This window comes from Rattus norvegicus, chromosome 10, assembly GCF_021556685.1.
Source record: "Rattus norvegicus strain SHRSP/BbbUtx chromosome 10, alternate assembly SHRSP_T2T, whole genome shotgun sequence".
Classification (NCBI taxonomy): domain Eukaryota; kingdom Metazoa; phylum Chordata; class Mammalia; order Rodentia; family Muridae; genus Rattus; species Rattus norvegicus.
Window position 1 is genome coordinate 84,333,393 of NC_141543.1, and position 27,038 is coordinate 84,360,430.

At 43.0% G+C, this 27,038-nt stretch overlaps 1 protein-coding gene and 1 long non-coding RNA gene across 10 annotated transcripts in view; one reads left to right on the top strand and one right to left on the bottom strand.

Moving 5' to 3' along the window:
• The window catches only part of Ca10 (carbonic anhydrase 10), a 501,257-nt gene that overhangs the window by 393,858 nt on the left and 80,361 nt on the right, over positions 1-27,038 (top strand). For all 7 annotated transcript variants that reach the window (XM_087569188.1, XM_087569186.1, XM_087569185.1 and 4 more), the window contains 1 exon segment: positions 4,040-4,225. In XM_087569188.1, coding sequence (XP_087425314.1) covers positions 4,040-4,225 — 186 coding nt within the window.
• On the bottom strand, positions 9-26,908 carry LOC108352122 (uncharacterized). Of its 3 annotated transcripts, XR_015631288.1 has the most exons (4): positions 26,654-26,889; positions 26,437-26,511; positions 23,299-23,417; positions 9-168 (listed from the first exon to the last, which is right to left on the bottom strand). It is a non-coding gene; the product is annotated as an uncharacterized LOC108352122 (long non-coding RNA). The 3 variants fall into 3 exon arrangements; XR_015631287.1 differs by lacking the exon at positions 23,299-23,417 and having other exon boundaries at positions 26,654-26,908; XR_015631289.1 differs by lacking the exons at positions 9-168; positions 23,299-23,417 and adding an exon at positions 26,038-26,352 and having other exon boundaries at positions 26,654-26,899.

Below are 27,038 nucleotides of genomic sequence, written 5' to 3' on the forward strand. Positions count from 1 at the left end.
GCAGCACCTGCACAGGTCTCATGGCCATTGTTTAATACAGTAGGATTAATACATTCTTTAATACAGTAGGAATCCCATTTATTCTAGTAACTCTATTTGTGGTACTGCACATCCACATATGTGACTGGAAATATTCTTCTGTTCACCACAGGATGCTTCAGGTAGGCTCTGTCGTGAGGAAATGTAACAAACACTTCACATTAGCCTTGTATTATATCATACAAGTAACTACCTCATATTTTGGATTCTCTAAAAGTAATGTTCACTCAGGCTTAGCTTTCTACAATAAACATCAACCCTACATGCACGATGTCCAAAGGACCTTTGGCATGTTTATTTCTTTTTTATTTAGGCATTTAAAAAATTAATACATCCCATATTGGGGAGATAGCTTGGTCAGTAAAGTGCCTAGTGCACAAGTATGAGGACCTAAGTTCAAATCCCCATAACTCCATGAAGAAAATCCAGGTGCTGGTCAAGGCCTAGAACCTCAGTGCTAAAGTACAACCAGTAGGATCCCTGAAGTGTATCAGCCTGCCAGTCTTCTTGAGTCTATGAGCTTCACTTCAGTGAAATCAAGGCAAACTGTGTGATTCTATGGACATCACTCCTGATTCTCTAGAGAACCCTAACTAAAACTAGAGGAAATCACAAACATCCTAAACTCCAAGCCAGTGGCCTGTCCCTCCAGTACCAGGCTGCTTCTTGATCAAAGCCCTGTGATATCACATTGCTAAGTAATTACCTAGTAATTTATAAGGACTCAATCACTGGTTAACATAATGGGTCAAAGAACAAGAGATACTCAGGGTCAGGGCCTCCTTCCCCAAGGATAGTCCTTTGTCTCAGGACATGAAAGAACCCCAGAAGGGAGGAGAGGAAAATCTTCCCTGTGAGAAGCCCATCATACACATGGTTTAGCCTGACATCTTCTCACCCAAAGGAAAACAAATGCCTCAGGTCTAAGTACTATACCAAGAGTGCTGCCGGTTGGCTAAGGAAGAGATTGTGGGGGAAATCTGGGCTGAGAATTTAGCATCCATTTGGTCACCAAGTAAGGATTCACACTGAGAGGCCATCTGCTAGTGGCAAATTGTGGCCAACTCTCAAAGAGTGAATGTGCCTCTTACTTTAAAAATGAACTGACCAAATTCATATCCTCTAATGTACTGCTGTCCGTAGAATGATCTAGAAGGTGAACATACTAACAAGAAGCCTGGCAGATCATTAGCCACGGTACCAGAACTGTGCTTGTTCTACAGAAGCACCCAATGTTATAAAATAACCATGGTGGATTTGAAGGTGGTGAATTTTTGCTTGTTTATTTCAATTTCTTTTTTATGTTTCATCATTCAGTTTTGCTTTACAAACATACATTATTTTTATATGGCCCTATGTTATTGATGTTATTGATTGACATACCATTGCAATGGGCATATATGTTCTTCTTCCTTTAATACGAGAAGCTCCAACTAATCTTAAACCAGTATAAATGTCTAGAGTTGGGAAAGCAAGGCCTTCCCCAGTCTTCATCCTAGGATGAACAGCAGCCTAGCATCCGATCTAAGTCTTCCAGGTTCTTGAAAGACAATCCTATTATTCCACACATGCCCCTAAGAACTGCATGAGGCCTTATCTTTGGAGTGCAGAAGAAACAACATCCCACAAGAAAGCAACCTGGGCATCCCCACAGCTTCAGCTTCTCCACTCGTGTCTGCTTCCTGGTGTGCATAAGCAAACTTTCCCAGCATGCCCTGCACCGAAGCCATTCATTGGAAACACAGTAATTAGCATTGCAGATAAAATGACACTGGTGCAGCATTAATTGCTACCATGCAGATGTACTGTGAGATTCGGTTACCATACATAACATTGTCAAGCCTTTATTTTTAAATTAAAGTGCAGCAAACCATACCCTGGCTACACATATTTTTATGATTAATACAAATTAATGTTATTTCATTGTCTAGGGAAAGGGTAGAGATAAGGAGATGTTGTATCTAATTGCAACAATATAATGGTATACGTTATATATCCCCCCAGCTGCCTGCACACTGGGAGCTGGCATAAGGAAGGGTGAGTTCTGTGAAGACAAAGACTATGCATGCTCCTTGAGGTATCCCAAGCTCCTAGCCCAACCAGTGATACGTGACCCTTTCAGAACATGGATGAATGGATGGCTGATGAGTAGTAGTATAGATGAGAATGAATGAATGAATGAATGAATGAATGAATGAATGAATGAATGAAGATACAACTGTGTTACAGAAGAGAATCTAGAGGAAACTGAGAGCTCAAAGGCACAGTGATTTAGTTTTGATTCTCCTAGCTCTGTTTTGTTTTTAGTCTTCGAGGTGAGCCATCCATTCCCCATCTATAGTACCTAGAAGTACCTGAGAGGAGAGGTTGAGGATGTTTTACAAGTCCCACTATAATCCACCAGGTTCTGGAAAGGGAAGGTGAGTGGAAGGGAAATGGAAGCGAATCCTTCTGTATCAGTGAGGCATGTGTGCAAGAGCCAAGGGAGAGAAAGGAAGAAAAGGAAAATGTTTGACCCACACAAATATTATTTACTTAATAACATAGCTTCACAGGGAAATTAATTTTTTGGTTTTCATTGTGAATGAAATACACATCACTTAAACTTTGACATCCTAAGCATTTCTAAGCTAAGCAATCTTAAACACACTTTGTCACTGTGGACCCTTCAAACCCACCCACCTTGAGAACCCTTAGTCTTGCAAAGTTGAAACTCTGTGTCAACTAAACGCTGACTTCCATTCCCTTCCTGACCCCAACCTCTGCAATCTCTATTCTAATGCTGTCTCTATAATTTATTCTGCTTTTGACACCTCAAATAAATGGGATTCCTTTATATCTAGAGCGACTTCTAATAAAGAGTGTGTCTGTTACTTGACTGTTTTGAAGATGGCTTATAGTTTTGTCTCCCAACTCTTCTTCCCAAGAGGGACTCTGTGTTATGTCCATTGTATGCTTACACAACTTCAGCTTGACAACATTAAATACGTCTTCCCAAGTTACACAGCTGACATGAAGTGAATTGGGAAACTTTTGACACCAAAGACTCAGGTGGGTTTTTGAAACACTGGAAAAAATTGTGGATGAGCTTGGGACACAGGCTTTGATTGACAAACTGTTAAACTATGCAACGATTTTCTTCGGACACAATAGATAACTCTGATGAATGGGTTTCTTGAAACATGGGGTATCTCCATAGTGTGTCAGGCTGCGAGAGCCTGTGACAGCTCTCCATTGATGGTGCAGAGCTCGGCACTTCCAATCAGTGTAGAACAAGGAAATGAAGCTGAGCATGGAATCCAAAGGGGGGAAAGGAGGGGGGAAAAAAGAAACAAGGTTTAATAGTAGGCAGAACTAAAGAGAGATGGGATTGGGCAGAGAAATATTCTGAATGTGAGATGATGTGGGGTCCCATGTGTCTCCCTTCAGATTAGCCCTGAGGCTATGTTCTTTGAGTGGTGACCTGAACACTCTTCCTGATGCCCACTGACGAGACTGGAGAGAAACCTAACCAAAACTGCTGGACTGAGTGCCTGGACCTTCATGGTTCAGCCAACTCCCACTGGGGCTTTCCCATCCCTCATGTGGATCCCTTAAACTCTACTTATGACTTTCACCATTTTCTTATACCTGAAGGGTTTTTGTTTTTGTTTTTAGCTCTTACACCATCTTTACCTTCTAAACAACTTCAATGAGAAGGACAAACTAATTTTAATAAGGTGCAATCTACAAAATTGTTGTCATGGTTGGTGAAAAATCTCTTGAGTCCCTCCTTTCAAGTTCCTGAATGATAAATGTGACTTATGACTCATCGGAAGTACCTTAGAAGGCAGGCATGGAAGGAAAACCCTTTGAAGAGATCTTCACTTCCTTCTGCACACATAGATTTAGCCTGGTGTGTCATCATCAGAAGATGTAAATGGGTCTGCCAGGCACCTTTCTGGATTTGGGAAGAAATACAAAGAAATGCTTGTCTAACCTGTTTCCCATTGCCTTGTAGGTCAGTGGGACGATGTACAACACTGGAAGGCATGTGTCCCTCCGCCTGGACAAGGAGCACTTGGTCAATATTTCAGGAGGGCCCATGACATATAGTCACCGCCTGGAAGAGATCCGGCTACACTTTGGAAGTGAGGACAGCCAAGGGTCTGAGCACCTCCTCAACGGACAGGCCTTCTCTGGGGAGGTAAGTGCACCTAGCAAAGTGCAATGGCTTACGGCCAACTTGTAGGATTCCATGCCTCCATAACAACGAAATAACAGATGGGAAGGTTCCCTGGTACCTTTCTCCTTTTCCTTGTGGTCTTCAGTTTCCCAGAAGAGGTTACAGTGAAACAATATTTCTTTTTGAAACGCTAGCAGGGAGACTCATGCCCTGGCATGTCCTAGTGTTTCTCAACCTTCCCAACGCTGAGACCCTTTAATAGAATTCCTCATGCCGTGGTGACCCAGAACAGTAAAATTATCTTGTTGCTACTTTATAACTGTAATCTTGCTAGTATTGTGAATTGTACTGTAAATATCTCATATACAGAATATCTGATATTCAACCCTGTGGGGGTGGGTCATAGCCCACAGGTAGGGAACCACTCTTCTACAGTTCCTTTTCTGTGCCTCTTCACTTCTACCTCTTTGAGAAGAACCAGCTTCTCTTGCATCCTGTATGACAGCATAGCATCCCTCTGGTAAAGTGGGTCTTATATGCTTGAATATATGACGCACTGTGAAATCAATGTCAAGGAACTGAAGAGTTTGCCTGAAATTCTACAGCATGGAAATTCCACTGTGTCACACCATTGATGGTGAGTGCCACCATCAGCCCAGACCAAAAAATAAACCAAAACAATGCAGCTAACAGCCGTTTCAGATGAGATAAGAGATACGGTTTAACCAGATTTCATCTGTGAGGTGACACTTGACCTATTTCATTCTTTATATGCATGAGGAGTAGAGTCCTCATATAATAAATAGCCAACAACCAGGTTCCTAGTAAGAATCCTCAATCACTGATGTCAAAAAGACTTCAAAAGTTCAAAAGTGTAGATTATATAGGGTCTGTTTATTTTGCTATTTAAGGTCATGGTTAAACCTGGCAATTTTTTATGCCCTAAGGTCATATGTTATCAAATAGGCCACGAGTTTAAGAAATCCCTTAGCCAGATTTTGATGTACATTCAAAATACATTGACTGTGAGTCGGCTTAGGGACCCAACTCATTACTGGGGATACAAGGATTTAAAAATGAAAAAGGAAGAAAAGAGTTCTTGCCCCAGACAAGTTCAAAAGGAACTATATTCAAATCCTTGAACTATAATGGCATGCTGAAATAGAGATGTACAAAGGCCCTGGCAGCCTCAGAAAAAGAGAAAAATGACACATTTTACTTGAAGGGTCAGGAGGTGCTTCACACAGAAGGTGCCCTTTGAACTGAGCTGTGGGGAGAAGCTAGAGAGAGCAATTTTAACACATCAGCTTTGGAGTCAAAGGACCCGAATTTGTAGCCCTGCTTTGATACACACCATGTAATCTTGGGACATCACTTGATCCTTCTAAGGCACAATTTAGACACCTCTCAAAGATGTTTTAATGTTTTAGTGGGATCCCAGATGTAAGGAGTACGTGGTCGATAGATTAAAAGGAAAGATAAAGCAGGGAATGAGGGATAGGATGAGAAAGGGGCCTCCAGGCATGTCAGGGCACTGTGTTCTCGAGACAGTGCACGGAGATCGGTCATGTATTAATAATGGCTGCATAGACAATGGGCTCCAGCTGCTGTATGAGATTCTCTCTGTAGGGGGAGGCGTGTTAGGATTGATTAAGGATGTCTGCTGAAAAGGAACCAAGTAAAAGAAAACTCTCCTGAACTAGAACATGGCAAGAAATATAAGCAAAGTAGGGCAAAACTTCACAATAAGGAGAGGCCGGAAGGGGCAGGGGAAAGGTCAATCTCAAGTAGGGCATCGTGAAAGATAAACTCTTCCTTATGGTAATGTGTTTTAAAGTTTGCTGTGACTTTTCAGTTGACTTACTTTCTCCTCGTTTTATTTTTGTTTTGTTTTTTTTTCTCCCCCTGGACTGTCCTACTTCAGTGCTTGCCAAGGCACTGCTTCTAATTAGAAACATTATTTAAGTGAGTGGGTAAAATGTAGATGGCTATTAGGCTAAAATCTTTACCCCATTGCTTCGGTTACTTCAATGTTTAAGGAGGGTAATTTGTAACATATACATTAACAACTTAGAATTTGAATACATCTCAAGGCCTTAATGGATACATAATAATTTAATCTCAGCATATTAGTCTTCCAAGACCTGTTACAGGCCACAGGGACTAGGTATTTTAAAGAATCTATGTTTAAAAGTTCCCAGAAAGACAGACATGGTGACATCTGGAATACCAGCCCTAGGGAGGCAGAGGCAGGATGGTCATAAGTTTGAAGTTAGCCTGAGCTACACAGCAATACCCTATCTCAGAAAAATAAGTAAATAAATGAATAAATAAATATTCCCGGGAGAATCTGATTACGAAGCATTCTTGTCTGTTCTTGAGTGTTCGTTAACAATTACATTTACACAGAGCAGCAAACCAACCTACATCTTGGGCAGTGTGCTCTGGGTCTGCACAATTGTGGAAAATTCCCAGGGCATACTGGTTAGCAGCCGCCATGCCAGCTAGAGAAGTCTCTTTTTCTAGTAGTAACTGTCTTGAAAATGGCGAACTGGGGTACAATATGGGTTGATGAGACTTGGGCTACAGCTTTCTCAGCACACACACACACACACACACACACACACAAACACACACACATGCACACTCACACACACACATATACAGGCACATATACACACATACACATACACACATGTGCACACACGCATACATGCACACACATACAAATACACACACATACACACATGCATGCACACATACACCCCAACCTGCAATGAAGCCTGTATCACCCTCAGCATAAGTATAGCCACCCAGGGCAGATCACACTAATGTCCATATGTTTCTTTCCATATCCCTCAGTTTGCATGCACCATGTAAGCTTACCAGCACATAGTGCTTCTATAGCATTTTGGAGGCTCCAAAATAATTTCATATGAAGATCACTGTGCACCCAGTTGGCCTTTGAGATATTAAAGCCTCCCTAGTGAACAAGAAGAATTGAACACCTATGTCACATGAAGGGAAAGACCTAGGGCCAACCGTGGAAACAGCAGACAGGAGACATTCAGCTTAATATGTGTTCTAACAATGGGAGCTATCTATCAATGAAATGAGTTTGCTTCTGAGAATAGCGAACTCCTGTCACTAGATTTATTAAGCCCTGAACACTTCTTAAACAATGGGTGAACTATTAGCTTTAACATACCTTCTAATTACTAAACTCTACACAGTCCACAACTTCCTTCCAGAAACTCCTTCCAGTTAGATTCCAGTTAGCCTCAGGAAAGGCAAATATTTATTACCCCTTAGCTTAACTTTTCCTATTTCTTTTGTACTGCCTTCAAAGCCTCCCTTGGTCTCTATTTCTGGCTGTCCTTTGAGAGGACCCAAGTAGACACCTCTTGCAACAGATCATGTGTTTATTTTGCTGACAGTGAGTAATCCATTGCCGTCTACTCCATCTATTATTGCCGATCATGATGAGTCAATTAATACCACGCATTTTCCTTGGCATACTGCAGTGGCTGCTGTCTGAAGAGCTGTACGTTAGGCATAGCCTTGTCTAGTGAGGTTATTATAATTGATGGTAATCATTTGCTTTGTTTTATAAAACTGTGTGGATGTAAGACACCATTAGCAACTGCATTTTTTTCTGTTAAAATTATTCATGTCCTACATGAAGAATTCCTGGATGCCTGATTGGAGGTTGGTGATAAATGAATGTATTCAGGGATTCAAATGTCTCAATTTTTTAAAAGGTAGGGATTAACTGTTTTTAATAATCAAGCTCCTTAGCTTGCTAATCATTTTAAGTGCTGAGATTAATATCTAGTATAAAGTGGGTTATTTGTAGGATGAAACAAAAGATAATATTAGGAAAGAATCATGTTTGTAGATTAAGTTCCAGTAGTGAGACTAGGCAAGAAAAAAAATCTCTCTTACTTGAGGGAAACGGGACAATTTCATCTTCAAAACCTCCTTTGAGTTCTTCATTCCCTAGGGATAACATAGTACCCTGAAAACTGCACTAGCCACATCACGGGACACCTTTGGCCAGATCTCTGATTCATTTTCTCCTCTCTCTGTGGCTACTGTGCTCCTGTTGTGTGCTGGGCTCTGAGCAAACAGCACCCGATTTCTACTCAGAAGTGCCACAAGTCTATTAGGGAAAATATATGTTTAATGTGTGTGTGTATGTGTGTGTGTGTGTGTGTGTGTGTGTGTGTGTGTGTACATATGTTGAATACACCCACATGTGTGTGTGTGTACAGGGTTGTACACACTAATAGTGTGGCTATATTTAAGGTTTCTTCCGAGAGAAAATGATGAGATAGCTATCTCGGATCATAATAAGAAAGAACGACAAGCAGCCCTTCACACGGCCATGCTCATGGCTCCTCTGAAGGTGAAGTAGCAGCATTGACCTTCCTGGATCTCAGCCTCGGGAGTCTCTGGAGTCTCCAGTTCTGCTCAAAAGACAGGGAGGAAAGAGTCCATAGGTGTTGCTATGGTGATGTAGATTATAGTTTTCATTAAAGAGGGAGACTAAAAACCACAGGTGAAATATAAGATGGTTTATGTTTTGTGTCTCTGAATCAGAAAAGAGACTTTCGTGATCAGGAAGAGGAACAAACAATGCAGGCTCTATCTCTTCAAGGAACCAATTATCTGCATCCTTGAGAGACTGCTCCACATAAACACACAACTGGTAGGCATAAGCAACCAAAACCAAGTTGTCCCGGCATGCACTAGAGTGTGGGAAGAGCTAAGGAGCAATAACTGAGAACCAGGGTGCCAGTAAGCACAGCCCATGGTAGGATTAGGGGAAGTAAAGGCAAACTGTCCAGCACTCAGATGTTCCACAGGGACCCCCTGGTAAAGATACTTCATTGGCCCAATTAGAGATTGAGGGGAAATAAGAACTGGGATACATACGTGTAATAAGAATGTGGATAGTAAACATGGAAGTGCTACTGTGTGGTGTACGCCACGCAAAAGCTCCTCCCTCTGTTATGTCAGACTCATCTCTACAGCCATCGTCTACCTCAGTCTCCCTCTTCTAGCTTCCCAAGATCCTTTCTCCCCCAGGCGCTGCCTCTTCTTGCCTTGCAGAGAAAGTTGTATGTCCCTGAATGGGAGGCCTTGCATTACCTTGTAGGTCAAGTCAAGCCCAGGAGCTAAGAATGGTTTAAATTTCTAAAAGTTCCTTTGCAAAAATAATCAAAGAGAGTATCAGAAGTAGTAATCAACAGAGATCATATGTAGCCTGCAAAAGATCAAAATACTGTTAGATTTTTTAAAAAATATGCTCAGCCCAACTAATATAATGTCACCAATCACTGTGAGTCTTGTATCTATTTTTTCTCACGTCTGATGGGAATTTTTGTTTGGTCAGAGCTGCAGTCTCAGCACTTTGTACACTGAGCACATGAGGCCAGCCAACACGTGCTCACTGGATAAAGTCATCTGAATAAACTTCTTAAGCAAAGAGCTATTCCTCCAGAGACACCATGTACCTAATGCAATGTCCAACATACAGTAAGTTATGTTTGTAAAACAGTCACTGAATGAACAACTCAATCAACTGTCAGTGTCCAAGAAACAAAAACATTAGAGCAGGGTTTGTTGTTTGTTTATTTGTTTGTTTGTTTGTTTGTTTGACTGAAATCCTGACTTGTGTTAACTATACAGGAAATATACAAAGGCATTTAAATTGAAGATGGAGGGACTGGAGAGATGGCCCAGTAGTTAAGAGCTCTGGCTGCTTTTCCAGAGGACCCAGGTTCAATTCTTAGCACCCACATGGTTGTTCAGAATCCCAGTTCCAGGCAAGATGGTGCCCTCTTATGGCCCCATGGGCATCAGGCATATCCATGGTGCACACAAGTGTATGCAAGACAAACATCCCCAAGCATAGAATACTAATTAATTGATTGATTGATTGATTGATTGATTGATTGATTGATTGATTAAAGATGAAATATTTGGGTAAAAGTTGCTGAAAGCTTCAACTGCCCTTAGAAATCGGGGTTTGGGGGAGAGGGAAAATTGTTGGTAATTATTACTAAGGAATTTCTCTAGAAGTACCAATCTATACCTACCCTTTATATGGTGGGAGACGTAGGAGGATTAAACAGTGTCACCCTGAAGGGACTTCAGATCCATTAGAGGGACAAGACACAGACTTGACTCACAAATGGCTTCAGAATGTCGTTGAAAATACCTGGCCACTGTCTACCTGCTTTGCAAATAACTCCCGTTCATCTCCTCCAAAGAACAGACAGTGACTATCACACGCAAGAGTGAGTAAGACAGCCACAGATCCCTATCTCTGAGGTGTTTCCCATCCAGTGGAGGGAGACAACTCAGGAATAATGGGAAGAATAAATGAGGCCATCTGTAGCATCAGAAGAGAGCAAAGGCTATGAGGACTTAAACAACAGAGAAAGGAGACGAAGGGTCAAGCTTGGAGACACGAGGTACAAGTCTAAACAGGGTAGCCAGCCTGGGTCTCACTGAGAGAACAGTATTTGTTAGGTTGACAGGGAGACTAATCAAGGGAAGGACCTTCTAGGTGAGCACAGTGGCCCTGAGTGGGAGAGAACTTCGAGCATTTACACAATAGCAGAAACAGTGTGGGCTTGTGCAAGAGTGCTGGGGCTGAGGGAGAGCTTATGGGTCCTCCTGTCATTGACTCTGTGTGGTAAAAATCAAAACTCTCTCTTAAAGTACACTGACAAGAATTCTCTTTGAATGGGCAAGCATCAGTTCCATGACTTTGCTCTTAATGTGAGCTCACCTGGGGTGATGAAGGTCCAAGGTCATCCAAACAAGAATGTCAAGGCTAGATTCAACTCCTGAACTTCTGCTATTACGATGCTGAGGGTGTGCCAAGGTTTCTCTGCAAACTCCACACTGATGGCTATTTGCCTTGCTCTGGTGCTAGCTCAGTAGGGAAATCTGAAGACTGCAAAGCCAGGGGTTGGGGCTGGCGGCTGTCTTTAAGGAGCCTGTGATCTAGCCGAATAACCTGTCTTCCGATTAGACTGTTAATTCTTGGCAGTCCCAGAGTGGGTTGTACTCCTTAAAAATACCTCCCTGTGTACATAATGAGCTGTGGGTAAATACTGCTGAACAAAGAAATGGAAGGAGTAAATGAAGATAATGTAGACTAGAGCTTTCAACGTGCCTAAATTATGCCCAATATGTCATAATCAAAATTCTATAGTCATAATGTCAACCCTAATGAAGTTAATGTCAATATTAACAGAGATTTTTTTGAATTTAGATGTTAAATTATTCACAAATTCAAGGTAAGTGAATTCTTCGGGGCACCTGGGAAGAGCAATGGAATAGCCGAGAGCAAGTGTGTTAGAATAATTCATTTCAATTCTTCATCTCAGCCCTGGAATCACTCCCCAGATCAAGGCAGGGAGCTTGTCTCTGACAGTGCTAGAAACCAAAGTCTGAAGCTCCACGAAGCAATCTTACCCAGACTGGGCAAGGAGGCCTTTGAGAGCCTAGCAAACAGGAATTGAGATCCCTGATGCTGACCATGCACAGAATAAATACAACTGCAAGAGGGTGGTGACCGATCCGTGTGGCTTTTCTTGGGACATTTTTACGTTTATGGCTGGGGAAGGAGAGCTCAGCTCATTGAGCAACTTCCTGGGTTGTCAATTGTAGATGCTCCCAATGGGGCCTTTGATGGCAGTCTACTGTGTCACTATCCCACCCACCCCATCCTAACCTATAGGTAGCTCTGGTCTGTCCACTAGGATGACATTATGATGGCTACCATCCTCTTTCTTAGGACTTACATATCCTTTCCTATTGTTTCCCAGAAGCAAGGAGGGAGTTGCTGTAGCGCAAGGTAAAATTTAAAGACAGAAACTTTAAAAACTGCGATTTGATTGAGGTTCAGCTTCAGACCTGACCATCACCATGGCAACCATCATTGTCAGCATTTTACAAGTGTTGAAAGAGGTCTGGGTTTATTTAGAAAGCGGTGAAAGAGAACTAGAAATATGGATCGGCAGTTAAGAGCGCTCACTGCTCTTGCAGAGACTCTGTTCTGTTTCCAGCATCAGACAGCACAATTGCCTGTAACTCCAGCTCTAGGAGACCTGAAACCCTCCTCTGGCCTCTGCAGGCACTTGCACACATGTAGTGCCCATAAATGCACTCAGGCACATATACATAAATTAAATTAATAAATCTTCGCAAAGAAGCCAGTGACAGTACACCTAAAGGGGTGAGTAGTGTTCATAGTACTGCTGTGAAGTAGCCAGACTTTGGGGGGGAAAAAATCTCATTTCCAAATCTTTTCCAAAGCTGGAGATTGAATGACTTATTCCTTGTTGTTCTGACCCAATGTCAACAGTTTGGTGAACACTTGAGGAGGTTCAAGGAAAAGTCACGTCTTCCACTTTAAGGTACAGACTCGGACTTGAAACAAGCCACTGGACTCAGTCTCCACATGGGTGGCTGTGCCAGGAGCACCTGTGGGGCCATCTCTTCCAACACACCTGCAGAAGCATCACCAAATGCCAGGGAAGGCAAGTGACAGGTCACTCACATTCCGTGGTAGAACTAGGAGCAGATCCTGAGTTTCCTGGCACAAAGTTTCAATTTTTAATGTGTCACATTAAATTTCTAGTTCTACCAAACCCGGGAGTTGAAGAGACATTTTAGGTAATTTAGGTAAGTCAATAGAGAGTAAGGAGATCCCCCAAAATCACATGTCCGGCATCAGCAAGCAGAAGGCCATCTTTATAGATGCGGCCTCAAGACAACAAAGACATGGGCCAATTATTCACAAACATTAAGTGTTGAGAAATACCCACAAAAGATACATGTAGAAGTCACCAAGTTACCCCCTCCCAAAAAGGACCAATAGAGTCAAGCCAAGCCATAAACAGGGTTTGGTTGCAAGAAATATAGAAAATAAAGCTCAGAAAAATTCAAACCAGGAAACATGGTCCATGGCGATGCTTCCCTGGGTCTCAGAAGGAAAAATTGATCACATTGTGGCATTCAGTAATTAGAGTGAGGGCTGCGGATCGAGATCACTCACTGGATGAAGTCTTCCCCCGAGAAGTTGAGGGCCTGATTTGACTCCCCACAATGCCTGTAGATGTAGTAGCTATCTGTAATTCCAGCGCCTAGAAAGCAGAGACACGGAGTCCCCGGGGGCTGGCTCACTGGGCTAGCTAGAGTCGGTGAGGTCCAGGCTCAGGAAGAGTCCTGTCTCAGTAAATAAAGCAGAGAGTGATCAAGGAAGACATTTCTCTTATTGAGGGTTTCTCCTGCTGTGACAAAACACCCTGACCAAAACCAGCTTGAGGAGGAAAAGGGTTATTTCACTTCCACTTGCACATCGCAGTCCATCATCAAAGGGAGTCAAGACAGGAACCTGGCGGTAGAAACTGAAGCGCATGTCATGGCGAAACACTGCTAACTGGCTTTGCTCCTGATGGCTTGCTCAGACTGCTTTCTTATAAAACCTAGGACGACCAGAGTCCAGAGGTGGTGCAGAAAATACCCCATGGGCAGTCCAGTGAGATGGTTTTTTCTCCATTAAGATTTTTCTCTTTCCGAATGACTGTATCTTGTGTTCAGTTGACATTAAAACTGGCCAACACAGCATCCAGTGTCAACTCCAGGCTCCCACGCATGCATACAAACACACACACACACACACACACACACACACACACACACACACACACCACATGCACCATATGCATGTGAACACACATGTGTATTCTATACACACAATCATGCTCAGGAAAATAAAAGAACCTAGAGCTATAAATAGTGTCTGCACAGTTTGAGTCTTCCCACCCACATGCACCAGTATCCTCCAGAATGGCTCTGTTACAGTAAATAAAAGCCATCTAGGTACTAATGTTGCCTATCCACCTTACGAATGTACTGCTCTGCAATTCAAAACAAAGCCATTTAAAACCCCTAGATTCGTCTGCTCTGACATATCGATAAACCTCTTTTGAAACAAAGCTAATCATCTCAACGGCACTGACTTAATTGCTCACCAGTTGACAGATAATAAACAGACCTGAGGATTAAAATATGAACTAATTACTGTACTCAATTCCATTTACTTGATTTCATGTTCCATTAATTTTTTCTTTTTGCATCATTTCTGGTGGAAGCCTTAGATTTACGGTCACCTCAAATGAGTTATGCTACTTAGCTGCCTGTGGCATGCTCCTGTTCGGAATCAGTTGGAAAAGGGCAGAATTCTGGGCAGTAAATACTGAGGCAAAGCGGCGTAGGATATAGTAAGTGAGGGTAATTATCCGTCCCCAAATACCAGCCAGAGTCAGTGTCTATAAATCTATCCCTGGCTCAGTGCTGAACAGGCAACACTGGAATCACACTCATGATTATTCATTGGATCTGCTCATTAAGGCAATCTCCAAGAACCATGGTAGCTTCTGCTGGAAGCAGGCTGGAGGGAAGCAGAGATAGCATTCGAAGGGGAAAGGGCATTGACCTAAGAGTCAGTCACGCACGCCCACACAGGGCGACATTTCACTTCAGAGTATCCGATCTCAAGAGCCTGTCCTGTTATTTGGTGGTTGTGAGGCCTTGGTAAAGGAAGAGCTCTGAGTAAATCACCTCTAGCCTTTTTGATCAGTCAGGATGATGGTCCTGTGTATGTTTCAGGGTATCTCTCGAGCACCAATAGCAGGACAACAGACGCCCTCCCTGTGGAGGGGCCCTTTAAATGACTAAGAAAATACTTTATTGGCCAGCCTAACAGCACTCAGATTTCTTGCAGATAAGATATGTTAGAATAATTGCTTGGGTTAGTGTGGCCACTCCTATCAGCTGTAATTTACTGAGCATATACTTTGCTATTGGGTGTTGTACAATATGATCATCCTAATCCGTGCAATAAATGAGTGAATTAGTCCTCATTCTTACCTATTTATGCATGAAGAAAAGAAACCTGGAGAGGCAATAGGTGCTACTTTCAGCCCTGCCCCTGGCGGGGACAGGGAAGAATTGGGATTTGAACCCTGATCTCTGACTCAAGCTTGTCAGTGAAGACATCTCGGGCTCTGACCCCAAGCAGCCCCTTGATCACAGTTAAGTCCAATCCCCCTGACACTAAATGTCATACTCTGAGGCCTGGCATGATCTTTCGGTCCCTCTGAGTTCTGCTTCAAAACAGTTTATGCACACTGCTGCCACCCCACCCCCACCGTAAAGTGAGACAGGAGCCTACCCCCTCTAAACTGCACGATCTGATGTGAAATACAACCCACGTCGTTTTGTGTGCTTGCTGGGGACTGTAGCTCCTTCGTGCACTCTCCCCACACAGAGGAGCAGGATAGCAACCGGGTCGGTATGCACAGGTGTGCCGTTGCCATGGTCGCTCTTCGCTCAAACGCAGTAAGCATGGTGCGGTACACCTGTAAACGTGTGTACAAATATGTTTGCTGCTTCCTGCCAAAGCACAAGAAACTGTACTCCTGTTTCAAAGGTAGCTCGAATGGATACATTCTCTTGCTTTGAATAGTATTTGCTGAGCTAGAAATTTCTGGAGTCGGCCTTGAAACTAAATCCTGCAGGGGCGATTTGGCAAAATGAGCTTAGCCTAGAGATTTTAAATCACACTTCCAGCCAGAAGGGGAAACTCTCCAGGGATCACAGGTCTGTGCACCGGGGCTCAGTACTCCTGTGCCAGAGCTTCAAAGCAAACCACTACGTCTGCTTCAGTAAAGAATAATTGTATACAGACCAGAATGGCCACCACAGCACAGATGCTCTTTCGGTAAGGTCCACTATGAGGGGTCAAGCGTTTCCTGTCCATTACACCTGCTTCTGAGAGCCGATGTGCTCTCTAGATGCTGAGCTGTGACTTGCTTGCATGAGCAGCTGTTAAGATTTTAGAGGTACCAATTGGTAGGCTTATTGATTTCTGGGTTTAACTCCTCCATTGCTTACCAGTTAGGACACTGATCAAGTTACTCAACTTCCTAGTACCTCAGTCATGAGTTTCCTCATTAAGACAAAAATAGTGATTCCTGTACTAGAAGGAGATTTTTGTCCCCTGCCCAGCTTTAATGAATTTAGTGTATGAACAAAAATATTCAAACATTCAACCGTACGGTGTGATGTGGTCTCACAATGGCTCTCACAAGAACCACCATAACCATATAGATATTTCCATCACTCTAAAGAGCTTGTGACCCCTTACCATCAATCTTCCAAGCCCTGACCCTGGTAACTTAACTGCTCATTAAGCTATCACTATACCTTTGACATGATCAAACTTTTTATTTTATCACACCACTGTAGAATGCTGTCGTCCAGACATGGGATGACTGCCGCCTCCTGGATTCTCTGCAACTGTGATTAACCATGGGAACTAAGGCCCACCACAGAGAGGAGGGAAGGCTCAAAAGGCAGCTCACTAACCACATAAGACCCCATTTCTTTCCAGGGATATATTCACCATTAAGGATTGCTGGGATAGGGGGCATTTGGTCTTTAGTGGTTATCCACACTCTTGTAAGTAACCCCAATTAAACGTAGTGGTTTACCAAGCTAGACTTTGGTGGAATTACTTCTTTGATCTGTCTGGGTGGGCAGATGTTTCTTCACTGATTGCTCAGGGGAAAATATCAACCAGCATGGACAGTCAAGTTGACTTGTTTTTCTTTTGGAGAACGCTTCTCTACATTGGAACAAACAGAGAGTACTTGAATAGAGAGCGCCACAATCAAGATTCAAAATGGTCCGCCCAACCAAGGTCCTGCCTTCAGCAGCTGCTCCAAACAGCAGCTTTCCTTAGCAGTGACATGCTTCCTCAGACCTCCTTCAGCGCATCACCCCATCTAACAAGAACCCAGAGTGGCACCCAGGCAGGAAGTGAGCGTCTTATAAATCACATCAGCCACTGTGGGTTGGTTCAACCCTCAGGACACTTTGCTGCTTGACATTTTCCTTGAGCTGTCATCAATGCTGCCTAAGGAAGGCTGCCTAGAGGAAGAAATCCCACAGTCTTTGCAAAAGGTGTTATCTCCTGCTGGGGCATGTGGTCAGGACTGTGATGTGTCCTAGTACCCATTGTGATGGTTTATAGAGTTCAGATACTACCTGTGGCTCCTCCCTCATGAGTATGAGTAAGAGCTTTATAAATGAGGAACCCTGAAAAGGTTGACCACCCTGTCCTTCCACCTTCGCCATGAGAAAATACAGCACTTAACCCATCTCTGAAAAAAATATATATATAGCCCTTATCCAACAACCAAATTCATTAGAGCCTCATTGTTAGATTTCTTATCCTCCGAAACTGCCAAAGGAAGTTTTTATATTAATTAGTCAGCTTCAGATGTTCTATTACAACAGCACAACTGGACTAACATATGTAGGACTGAGTACTGGGATGACTTTAGAGTTGGAGGGCAGTTGAGGAAGTGCCTCCCTATTTCCCCTATTCCAGACACCAGGGGGTGCCTTTCGAAGTCCCCAGAATGTGTCTATTCATACCATACTTTCTTTATCCATCCCTCTGTTGTTGAGCTATTCTTACAAATGGCAGCAATGAAGAGGCTATGGTTCCCATCCCCCAAGGCCAGCTGTTGAAACAGAATAATCAATCACCTCACCTGGTTGCCCTGGCAACAGTCAGACCTAGAGTAATGGTAACAGCTCCCGCATTCACTCTCAGAAGTACCTTGGTTTGAGAAACCTGTGTATGACCCTCACTAGTGACCACATTTGTGTTCATTCCACCAGTGGTGTGTAAGGGTTCCCCTAGCACAGCTGCTCACCAGCCTGTGTTACTTGTCTGTTCAATGATTGCCAAGGACTGCAAGTCAACAGATCGCAGAGACACATGCATATCGATGTTTACAGCAAACACTGTTCATAATAGCAGAATTCTAGAACCAACCTTAGTGCTTGACAACAGAGGGATGGATAAAGAAAGTATGATATAAATAGACACAATTAAAGGGGTTTTTTTTCAGCCCTAAAGAACAAAGTTGTGTTGTATGCAGGAAAACTAGTGCCACTGGAGAATTGCATCAGGTGAATTAAGCCAGTCTTGGGAAAACAATTATCATATGTTTTCTCTCATCCATGGTTCCTAGATTCTATAGAAATACATATAATCATATGTGTATAATATGACAAGAGGTAGAATTTAAACTGTCTAGAGATTCAGCGAGAGGTGGGGGAGGGGGAAGAGAACATACAAAATATACTTGCATGAAAACTCAAACATTAAATAAATTAGAGCAAATTGATAAGCACATGGTCACTCTAGGTCTAGACGGCCTGATGCAAGCCACTTAGCCTCTCACTTCCCAGAAAATTAAAGGGTTAGTGTGGTCTATCCATGTCTCCCATAGTCCACCCATATCTCCCTTATAGCCTTATAGAAGTAGAGTCTCACTTTGGAGCCCAGGCTAGCCTTGACTCACAATCCTCCTGCCTCAGTCTTCTGTGTGTTGTGATTTGAAGACATTTTACCACCATGTCGTGGTAGAGGTAAAATCTTCTTGTGTAATCTCACCATATCAATATCGATTGAGGGTGATAGCTAAGTATCAGAACACTGGTATGTAATAAACCCGTGTTACCTTGCAGACCTTCCGCTGAGGACTGGGTCTACCCTTTGTAAGCAGTCACTCTCATACCTGCCTTAGGGGAACCCTTAGGAGGTTATATCTTTGTATGTGACACCAGAAGTTAATGCTCAGATTGTTCTGTGCACGTGTGCATGTGATCCTGTGCTACTATTAAAATCGGGAATTGCTTCTTCCTGCCCCGTTGCCATCAACATGCTATTAGCCTGCATGCACACAGACACGCACATATTCTATCACACCTTGCCCTTGTGGCAAATAGATTATTTCACTAGGAACTATGGACTCCCTTTGAAACATTTTATTTTATATATTTTAATTACAAATTAGCTGATTTCTCTGCATTGGCGACCCCAAGGAAGGAAGTCAGAGAATCACCACCATCATTGATTAGGCTGTTTCTTTTCTAGTCTATAGAAAACCAGAACACAGATGACGTCACCTTAAACTCTCTGTAACTCCCATCTGGCATGGGCCTCTAGCCTCCCTCTTGGTCACATGCTGCAGAAAGCACTTGCCAGCTCCTCTTTTAAAACATATGGGGCATCCAAACACTGGATCCCACTGAGCTCTAGTGGCACTTGTGGAGTGTTCATTTAGCTTAATTTACATCATTTTAATTTTCTTAGGGCCATCTTTACCAGCTGAAGGGTAAGGGTTTTTTCCCCTCCCTTAATTAAAGAACAAGTTGGTTCCAAAGCACTCAGAACAAGCCCCACCCCTCACATCTTCCTCTCTCTCATCATTTTTCCTACTGCTGCTCTCTCTCTCTCTCTCTCTCTCTCTCTCTCTCTCTCTCTCTCTCTCTCTCTCTCTCTCCTGAGTGCTTTTCAGTTTCTTGCAGCACCTGACTCCTCAAAGCAGAAAGGAGATAGTCCCTGTTAGTGTTTGTAATTCTGATGACATACCTTGACGAAAAAAGCAAGTTCTGGAAGAAAGGGTTTATTCAGCATATACTTCATGGACAGGAACTCACACAGGGCAGGATCCTGCATCAGGAGCTGATGCAGAGGCCATGGAATGGTGCTGCTTACTGGCTTGCTCCTCATGGCTTGTTCAGTCTGCTTTCTTACAGAAACCAGGACCACCAGCCCAGGGATAGCACCCACACTGGGCTGGGCCCTCCCTTATTAATCACTAATTAAGAAAATGCACTACAGGCCTGCTTGCAGCCTGATATTGCAGAGGCATTTTCTTAATTAAGGTTCACTCCTCTCAGATGACTTTAGTGTGTGTCAAGTTGATATAAAACTATCCAGCACAGAGATAAAATGGCAAGGTGAGCTGCATATATCCCAGGCTAACCTTGAAATCACTGCATAGCCAAGGAGAAGCTGAGCTCCTGGCCCTTCTGCTTCTACCTAGGAAGTGCTGGGATTATGGTGAGCATCACCATAACCAGGTTTTGTCATAACGAGAATCAACACCAGGGAATTATGTCCCCTCACCAGGCAAATACTCTACCAATAAGCTACATTTTCTGTCCTGGAAACATGCAGCAGTCTTGAAGATGACCATTCATTGGTATCTCTGTCTCTTAGAATGGAAACAGCTACATCTGGTCCATGAGATTAGACTCTGAGACACAAACTGTGCCAGCCTGTGATGCATCCTGTCTGTCCTTTAAGAGTATAAATCACTAATGGTATTTTAGTAAGACATATATGCAAATCGCAGAAATGCTCTCAACTGAGGGTAAGTAAGCTTCCGGAAGAACTCGATAAGGGGCCTTTAAAATATGCCGTGGGACTCAAGGGTGACTGACTGTTCAAGTCAGCTTTAATTGTCACCCTGACACAACCTTGAAGTCACCTGAGAGGAGAGTCTTACATGAGATAGTCTCTAGATCGAGACCATCCTGGACTCGTTGGCTAGTTAGCTGGCTGCTCATCCCAATTCCAGAGTCCGCAAAGAAAACATCTGAATTTCCCCTTTCTATCTAATATCCCCTTTCACCCAGTAGACTATTCATACTAGACATGGTAATAAATATACCCCAGGTCTTAGAGACCTGTCTGTCTGGTGGGAAGGACAGCTGTCTGGCAAAGAGAGGTGCCACAACCCATGTTGACATCCCCCAATATGCCAACTGTGGCGGAGAAGGTATCTATCACCCTATTCTGATTAACCTGAAAAAATTCAGAAGCTGAAGTAGGACACATCATATCCAGATCCTCTGACTCATGTGTGTGTGTGTGTGTGTGTGTGTGTGTGTGTGTGTGTGTGTGTGTGTGTGCGCGCGCGCGCACATGTGGAAGTAAGAGATCGATATTTGGTGTCTTTCTCTATTATTCTCTTACTTTTCGAAGCAGAGTCTCTCATCAAACCTAGAGCTCCCCATTTCAATAGACTAGCTATCCCTACAAGACCTAGGGATCCCACTCCCCATCCTGCTCCACCTCTTCCCTGACCTCAATGCTACAATTACAGAACACTACACTTGGCTTTTACATGTGCATTGGGGATCCAAACGCAGGTCCTCCTGCTTATATAGAGAGCTTTTTACCCATTATGCCATCACCCAGCCCCTCTGGGAGATCCAAAGAGAGAAGTAAGAACATGGCTGACATAGAATGAGAGCATCCCAGACAAACAGAATCACCCTCTATTAGTGCAGAAAGCATACATGCAGGCAACCCAAAGCCAGCAATCAGAGATTTAGTGTCTTATGACTGTCACAACAGTCTGACTCATCACAGGGATACCAGTGGCCACCCTGGCCTCCTCCTATCTACTAACACCGTCTAACCACCCTTCCTTCCTGCCGATGCATACATCATGGGCTGACCTCAAATACATCACTCCTGGAGTTAGTGTCAAATATGTAGATACCAATGCTCTCGTTTTTCTATACGACCTTTAAAAACTACATAGACTCTCACCAAATGAAAACAATGATAATTTATAACAACGTCAACTTCTAGGGATTCCTGACCAAATGAAAGAAAATGACAGCAGTTATGGAACAGAGGCAAGGTTTCAAGTGTGACTTCCCCCTTCACCTTTATTTGTCGTCTTCTCCAATAGTTACCTTTAAGTCTTTTCTTTATTTAAGGAAGAGAAAAAGTAAAACGGCAGCCTCAGAAATAGACAACTTGATTTAACAGAGGGGCACCACCTTCCTCCTGACCGGCATAAAAAAGGAAAGGGACAGAAAGAAAAGAAGAGAGATATTTCTGCAATAACCAGTGGCAGCCAGACATATCCCCACTACGTGTCTCTGTCAGAGTCCACAATTCAGAGCAAAAAGAATTATTTTTTGCCACCCCCACTGACATGGGGACTGAGATCCATTTTCACATTCTTGGCCACCTTGTATAAACGATGATACCAACTCTCTCTTGGTCACCTTTGTCGAGGATTACAGTTCACAAGCCTATGACAACTGTAACTAGGCAGTGAAAACCCAAGGAATTCTTCTGTCCCTCGTCTTTTCAAAGTCCCAGCTACGGGACACTTTCTGAAAGACGTTTAGAAGTAGCTAAGCCCAGGTTACCCTCCCTGGGATAGTTTTCTCACTATTAATATTTTGACAAATGCCAACAGGTTAGAAGCGCATGGCTTTCTTGAGCAGAAACCGAGCTTAATCAACATTGAAGGTGTTATTGAAGGTTATTTAATTTTAATGTTCATTTTAATTAAAAGGAAAGTTCAGTTGCAACGAATCTTTAATATTGTAGCTGTGGGATTCTTTTTTTTTCAATATAGACATGTATTTTATTTGTTTTCTGAAAGTAAAAGAATGATGGCTTGGGTAAAAAGCTGGGGAATCAAGGTTAAGTTCGTAAAAGCATTGCTTCCTTAGCTGTAGAATAACTGGCTTCATTTCAAGCCTGCATCAATCCCTTTAACCTCCCTTAAGTCCCTGCTGATTCTTTAGACAGATTTACAAAACATGTCAACCAGGAAATAATGACCAACAAGTTCAGAAAAATAATCCAATTTGGGAAATGCATTCCTGCCTCCTAGGGTTTGCCAAAGTCTGAGCAGTGTGTTCAATACCTCCTTTGTCAAAGAAATGAAACAATGACTAATCCAGAATGATTCCTAGTTCCACCATTTGGCATGATGAATTCTATGTGTTCCCCCATGAAAAACGTGCTTGAGCTCCTACTGTGTGAATGTGCCAACCTTCACAGTATGTATGAATGATATTCAACCCACGGCCTGAGAAGAAACCCTTTTATTCCAGAGTCTGTCTGGATGTATACTATGCTAGAAGGCATTGTCAGCCATGGGAATGGACAGAAACTGCTATGCTCTAGTTGCAGTTGCTGGGGGTGACAGTCGGGGGGTGGGAGGTGAGAACACTGGGAGTGCCTGTCTGCACTGGTCTGTCACCATCTCCTGATCTATAAAACAGGCCCAACAGTGGTGCAGGCTATGCCTCACTGGTTTATCTTCTGCCCCAATGCTTTGGTTACTTGGCAGAGATTTCTATCCCCAACTTATTTCACCTACCCTGACCATGTGACTTGGCCCCCCTTTCGAGATTTCTACAAAGATTGTAGCCAACATCCACAGTATTCTTTCTTGTCACCAAACAATGTAGAGAAGACAATAGGCAATAGACATCTGAGCTGTAATGAAAGGGAAGAAGCCTGTAAGCCTAAGAGTGCTAACACTCCTTTTTAAAAAAAAAATCAGCATCAAGTAGATGGGAACTAAAGGGTCACAGTCACCTATTCGCTTGTCAAAGAACCCAGTTAACTAACGAAAGTGCCCGGGGCATAATTATGTACTCTGAACTTTCCCCCTAACCCAGGAGCTGGTATTCTAGTGTCTAGAGAACCTAATACTGGAAACTAAGGTGTGTATGAATATGTGTGAGCACACATGTACACATGTATACAGGCACATGTTTGTGTTTGAAGACTTAAAGCTAATGTGGGAAGAAGAGCTGGATAGGCAGTTTGGGGATATGAGAGGTGAGGGCGTACTGCTCTTTTGCATAAGAAGTCCAATTTAGGCATCCCTTGGAAGAGACCATTCGATCATAACATTATCCAATACAGGCAGGCATCCCTTGGAAGAGATTGTTTGATTATAACATTAAAAGACATGGTATGGCTGACTGTGAAGGCAGGTTGGAGAATAGGATTTCCTTACATGGTGAATCCAATATAAGGCTTAAGTATGGCGTTGAGAGTACCAGGTGTGCTCAAAATGCTCAGTTGAGATGGAGCTGGAATGGGGAAGGATTTGAGAGGTGGGAGCAGTGAAATGGGAGGGAGAAGGATTAGGCAATGTTTCTGGGCCGGTACTGAGAGTCTCGTTTTCCCTCTGCTGGGCTGAGAGGGTTTGAGCAGGGATATGACAGTCTGACAGTGTCCTGTTCTTGTTTCTTCCTACTCTGGAAGCTGTGCCCTCTCCCTGCCCTGGTCTTCCCTTGGTCTTGCCATGACTAATGAGATCAGAGCTGAATGTGCCCCTATCCATCCAGTCACTCTCCATTGTGTCACCTTGTTTTAACGATCATTCATTGATCACGGTTCTTGTCTATTTATCCATATCCTTAAATATTTTTTTCTATTTCCTTTCATGTAAAAACAATCTCTACTAATTCCTGTCCTGTCCTGTACATGAGGAAAGTACACAGGAACTCCTTTCCAAGACAGCAACTAAATAAATGTGAAAGACTGGGGTAGATCCTGAACCAGGGAAAGCACGGTGCTGGGAACAGGATTGGATTATGGTGTCTAGTTAATAGGGTTGTACTGTATTAATTTCTTAACCTCAACAAAAATATCACAAGGTAATTTAAGACACTAAACATTAAAAGAAGGAGAATCAAAAGTATACACAGCTTCCTATAATATCTTAACAACTATAAATCTAAAATTATCTCAAAACAAAAGGTTGGGGCCTGGAGAGATGGCTCAGTGGTTAAAAGCCCTGGTTACTCTTCCAGGGGACTCAGGTTTGATTCCCAGCACACATATGGCAGCTCACAACCATCTGTAACTCCAGTTCCAGAGGAGCGCCTGGGGCACCAGGCACACATGTGGTACACAGACATGCAGGCAGGAAACATTTGTACACATAAATAAATAGATTTTTTTTTAATTTTAAGCTTTCTTCAGTGTTAGGGCATTGTCTTATTTTTCCATTCTGATTCTTTAGTGTTCAGAATGGCAATAGTTGCTTAATAAATATTCAATAAATAAATGGGGTGGATACTCAGTAAACTCAATAATGGCATCTTAAAAAAATAATTGAAGCATTAAAGCGCTTTGCCAAGTGCAAGATACTTTGCAAAGGGCTATTTACAAATACAAGGGAGTGTCATTGTTATCCCATTTATTAAGGGGGAAGGACTGCCCATTTCCTGAGGCACAACTTCAAAAATTAACAGTTTAACCTAGGGCTAGGATAAGCCACCGAATCTGAGCAAATCATTTCTGATTGTCACTGACCTACATCCATCTATTTATAAAGATTTCAGGAATGACTCTGAGACCAAAAAAGAACAAAAAACAAAAAAACAAAAACAAAAACAAAAAAAAATTCATTCAATTTCAATATTTTTCTTAATAATCATCATCATCATCATCACCATCATCACCTTGATGACATTTATCAATCTAGTTGCATTTTGAAAAAAATGTGTGGAAGACCTCTCCTACTCCACGGCTGGTTACAATTCTGTAAACTGCTACTAGAGACAAGGGGAGACCTCTCTTTCAGAAGACCCGGAAGTAAAAGCATACTTTTCACTTCCTCTTCCCCTTCGCCTAAATGTCAGCTGCTCCAGGAGAGGTGTTCCTAGGATGTTCTGGTGGGAGCAAGCCCACTGTAAGGAGACATGGGAAGGAGCAGCCAATGGCTGAAGAGTGATGCATCAAAAAACCTCGCCCAGCCCTTACCCTTCCAGCAGCACCACTTCCATTCCCAGGCAAGGTGGGACTTCCACACAGTGCACATGCAATGTGTTCTTATTGAGCATCAGATGCTTGTTACATCTTAAGGCAGGTTCTATCTTCAAGATTAGTCGTTTTCTCTCTCTAGCAAAGAACACTGTATCTAGCAGAAGATAGGGACTATATAATCAGTGACTTAATTAATTAATGCTCTAGTGAATAAACACAGAAATGATGGCTGGGAGCAAGCTCTAACCTAAGAGAACTATAGGTGTCTGCCTTCTACTTAGCCTTGGAAGAGGTGTGCAGGGTCAGTGGAGAAATAAACCGCATGTAGAAATTGCAATTCTGGATCAGACTGCAGATTTATTCTCTTTGATGCTAGGAGAGAAATAAAAACTCAAAATCATCTTTCACCTATCAGCCAGCAAGTGGTTACTGGGCACTCCCCTGTGTCCAGTTCACATCCTGAGGATGTGTGGGAGCGCCCAGGAGAGCTGGGCTGCTGGCCTCGCTGGGCAGAGGGCTGGGCTGCCGGCCTCATCGGGCACAGGTTACCAGGAAAGCTCTCCCTCGCCTTGTTGATATGCTGAGCAGCCACCTACACTTCACTCCCTGAAGAGCATGGCTCGTGCCAATAAAACCTTGACATTTACTGAAAGCAGAAAGGAAGAAGCTCTGTAGTCTGTTAAAGCCCAAACCCGAGCAATGGGGAAACCAAGAAATCAAATGGACTTACATATCTTTTCTTGTGCGGATGGTTCAGAAACTGTTTGCAAAGGAGATCTGAAGTGCTCGTGAATCTTTGGTCTCTCTGGGTGAGAGGAAAGAGGGTCACATTAGCTAGTTAGGCAAATGTTTATTCTGTCATGCTCTCAAGCCACTGATACCCTGAGATCTCTAACGAAGTTTTAGAATCAAAGGAACATGGAACCGAGACTGATTTTATCACTTACTTCCGCTAAGGCTATAGACTTCCTGTCACTGGGTCTCTGCCTGACCATGTGTAGAATGGTGCTTCGAGTGGATTAATCTGCTTTGCATCACAAAGACAAGTTGCTAAGATAAGCAACTGGCAAAGTGGAGGGTTTATTTGGCCCCCAGTTCTAGAAGTTTCATTTGAAGGCTGATTGACAACATTGCTTCTCGGCTTGTGGTACAATAGCACCTGAGCGTGGGGAAGAGACAAAACAGCTTATTCTATGACCTATGACCTGGAAGTAAAAGGATCAGAGGGAAGGATAGGCTATCTGGGAAGCTCTCAGGAGGCTCCGCCCCTTAAAGCTTCCCAATTGCTGCCACATTGAAAACGAAGCCTTTAACCACTAGGCCTGTAGGAGG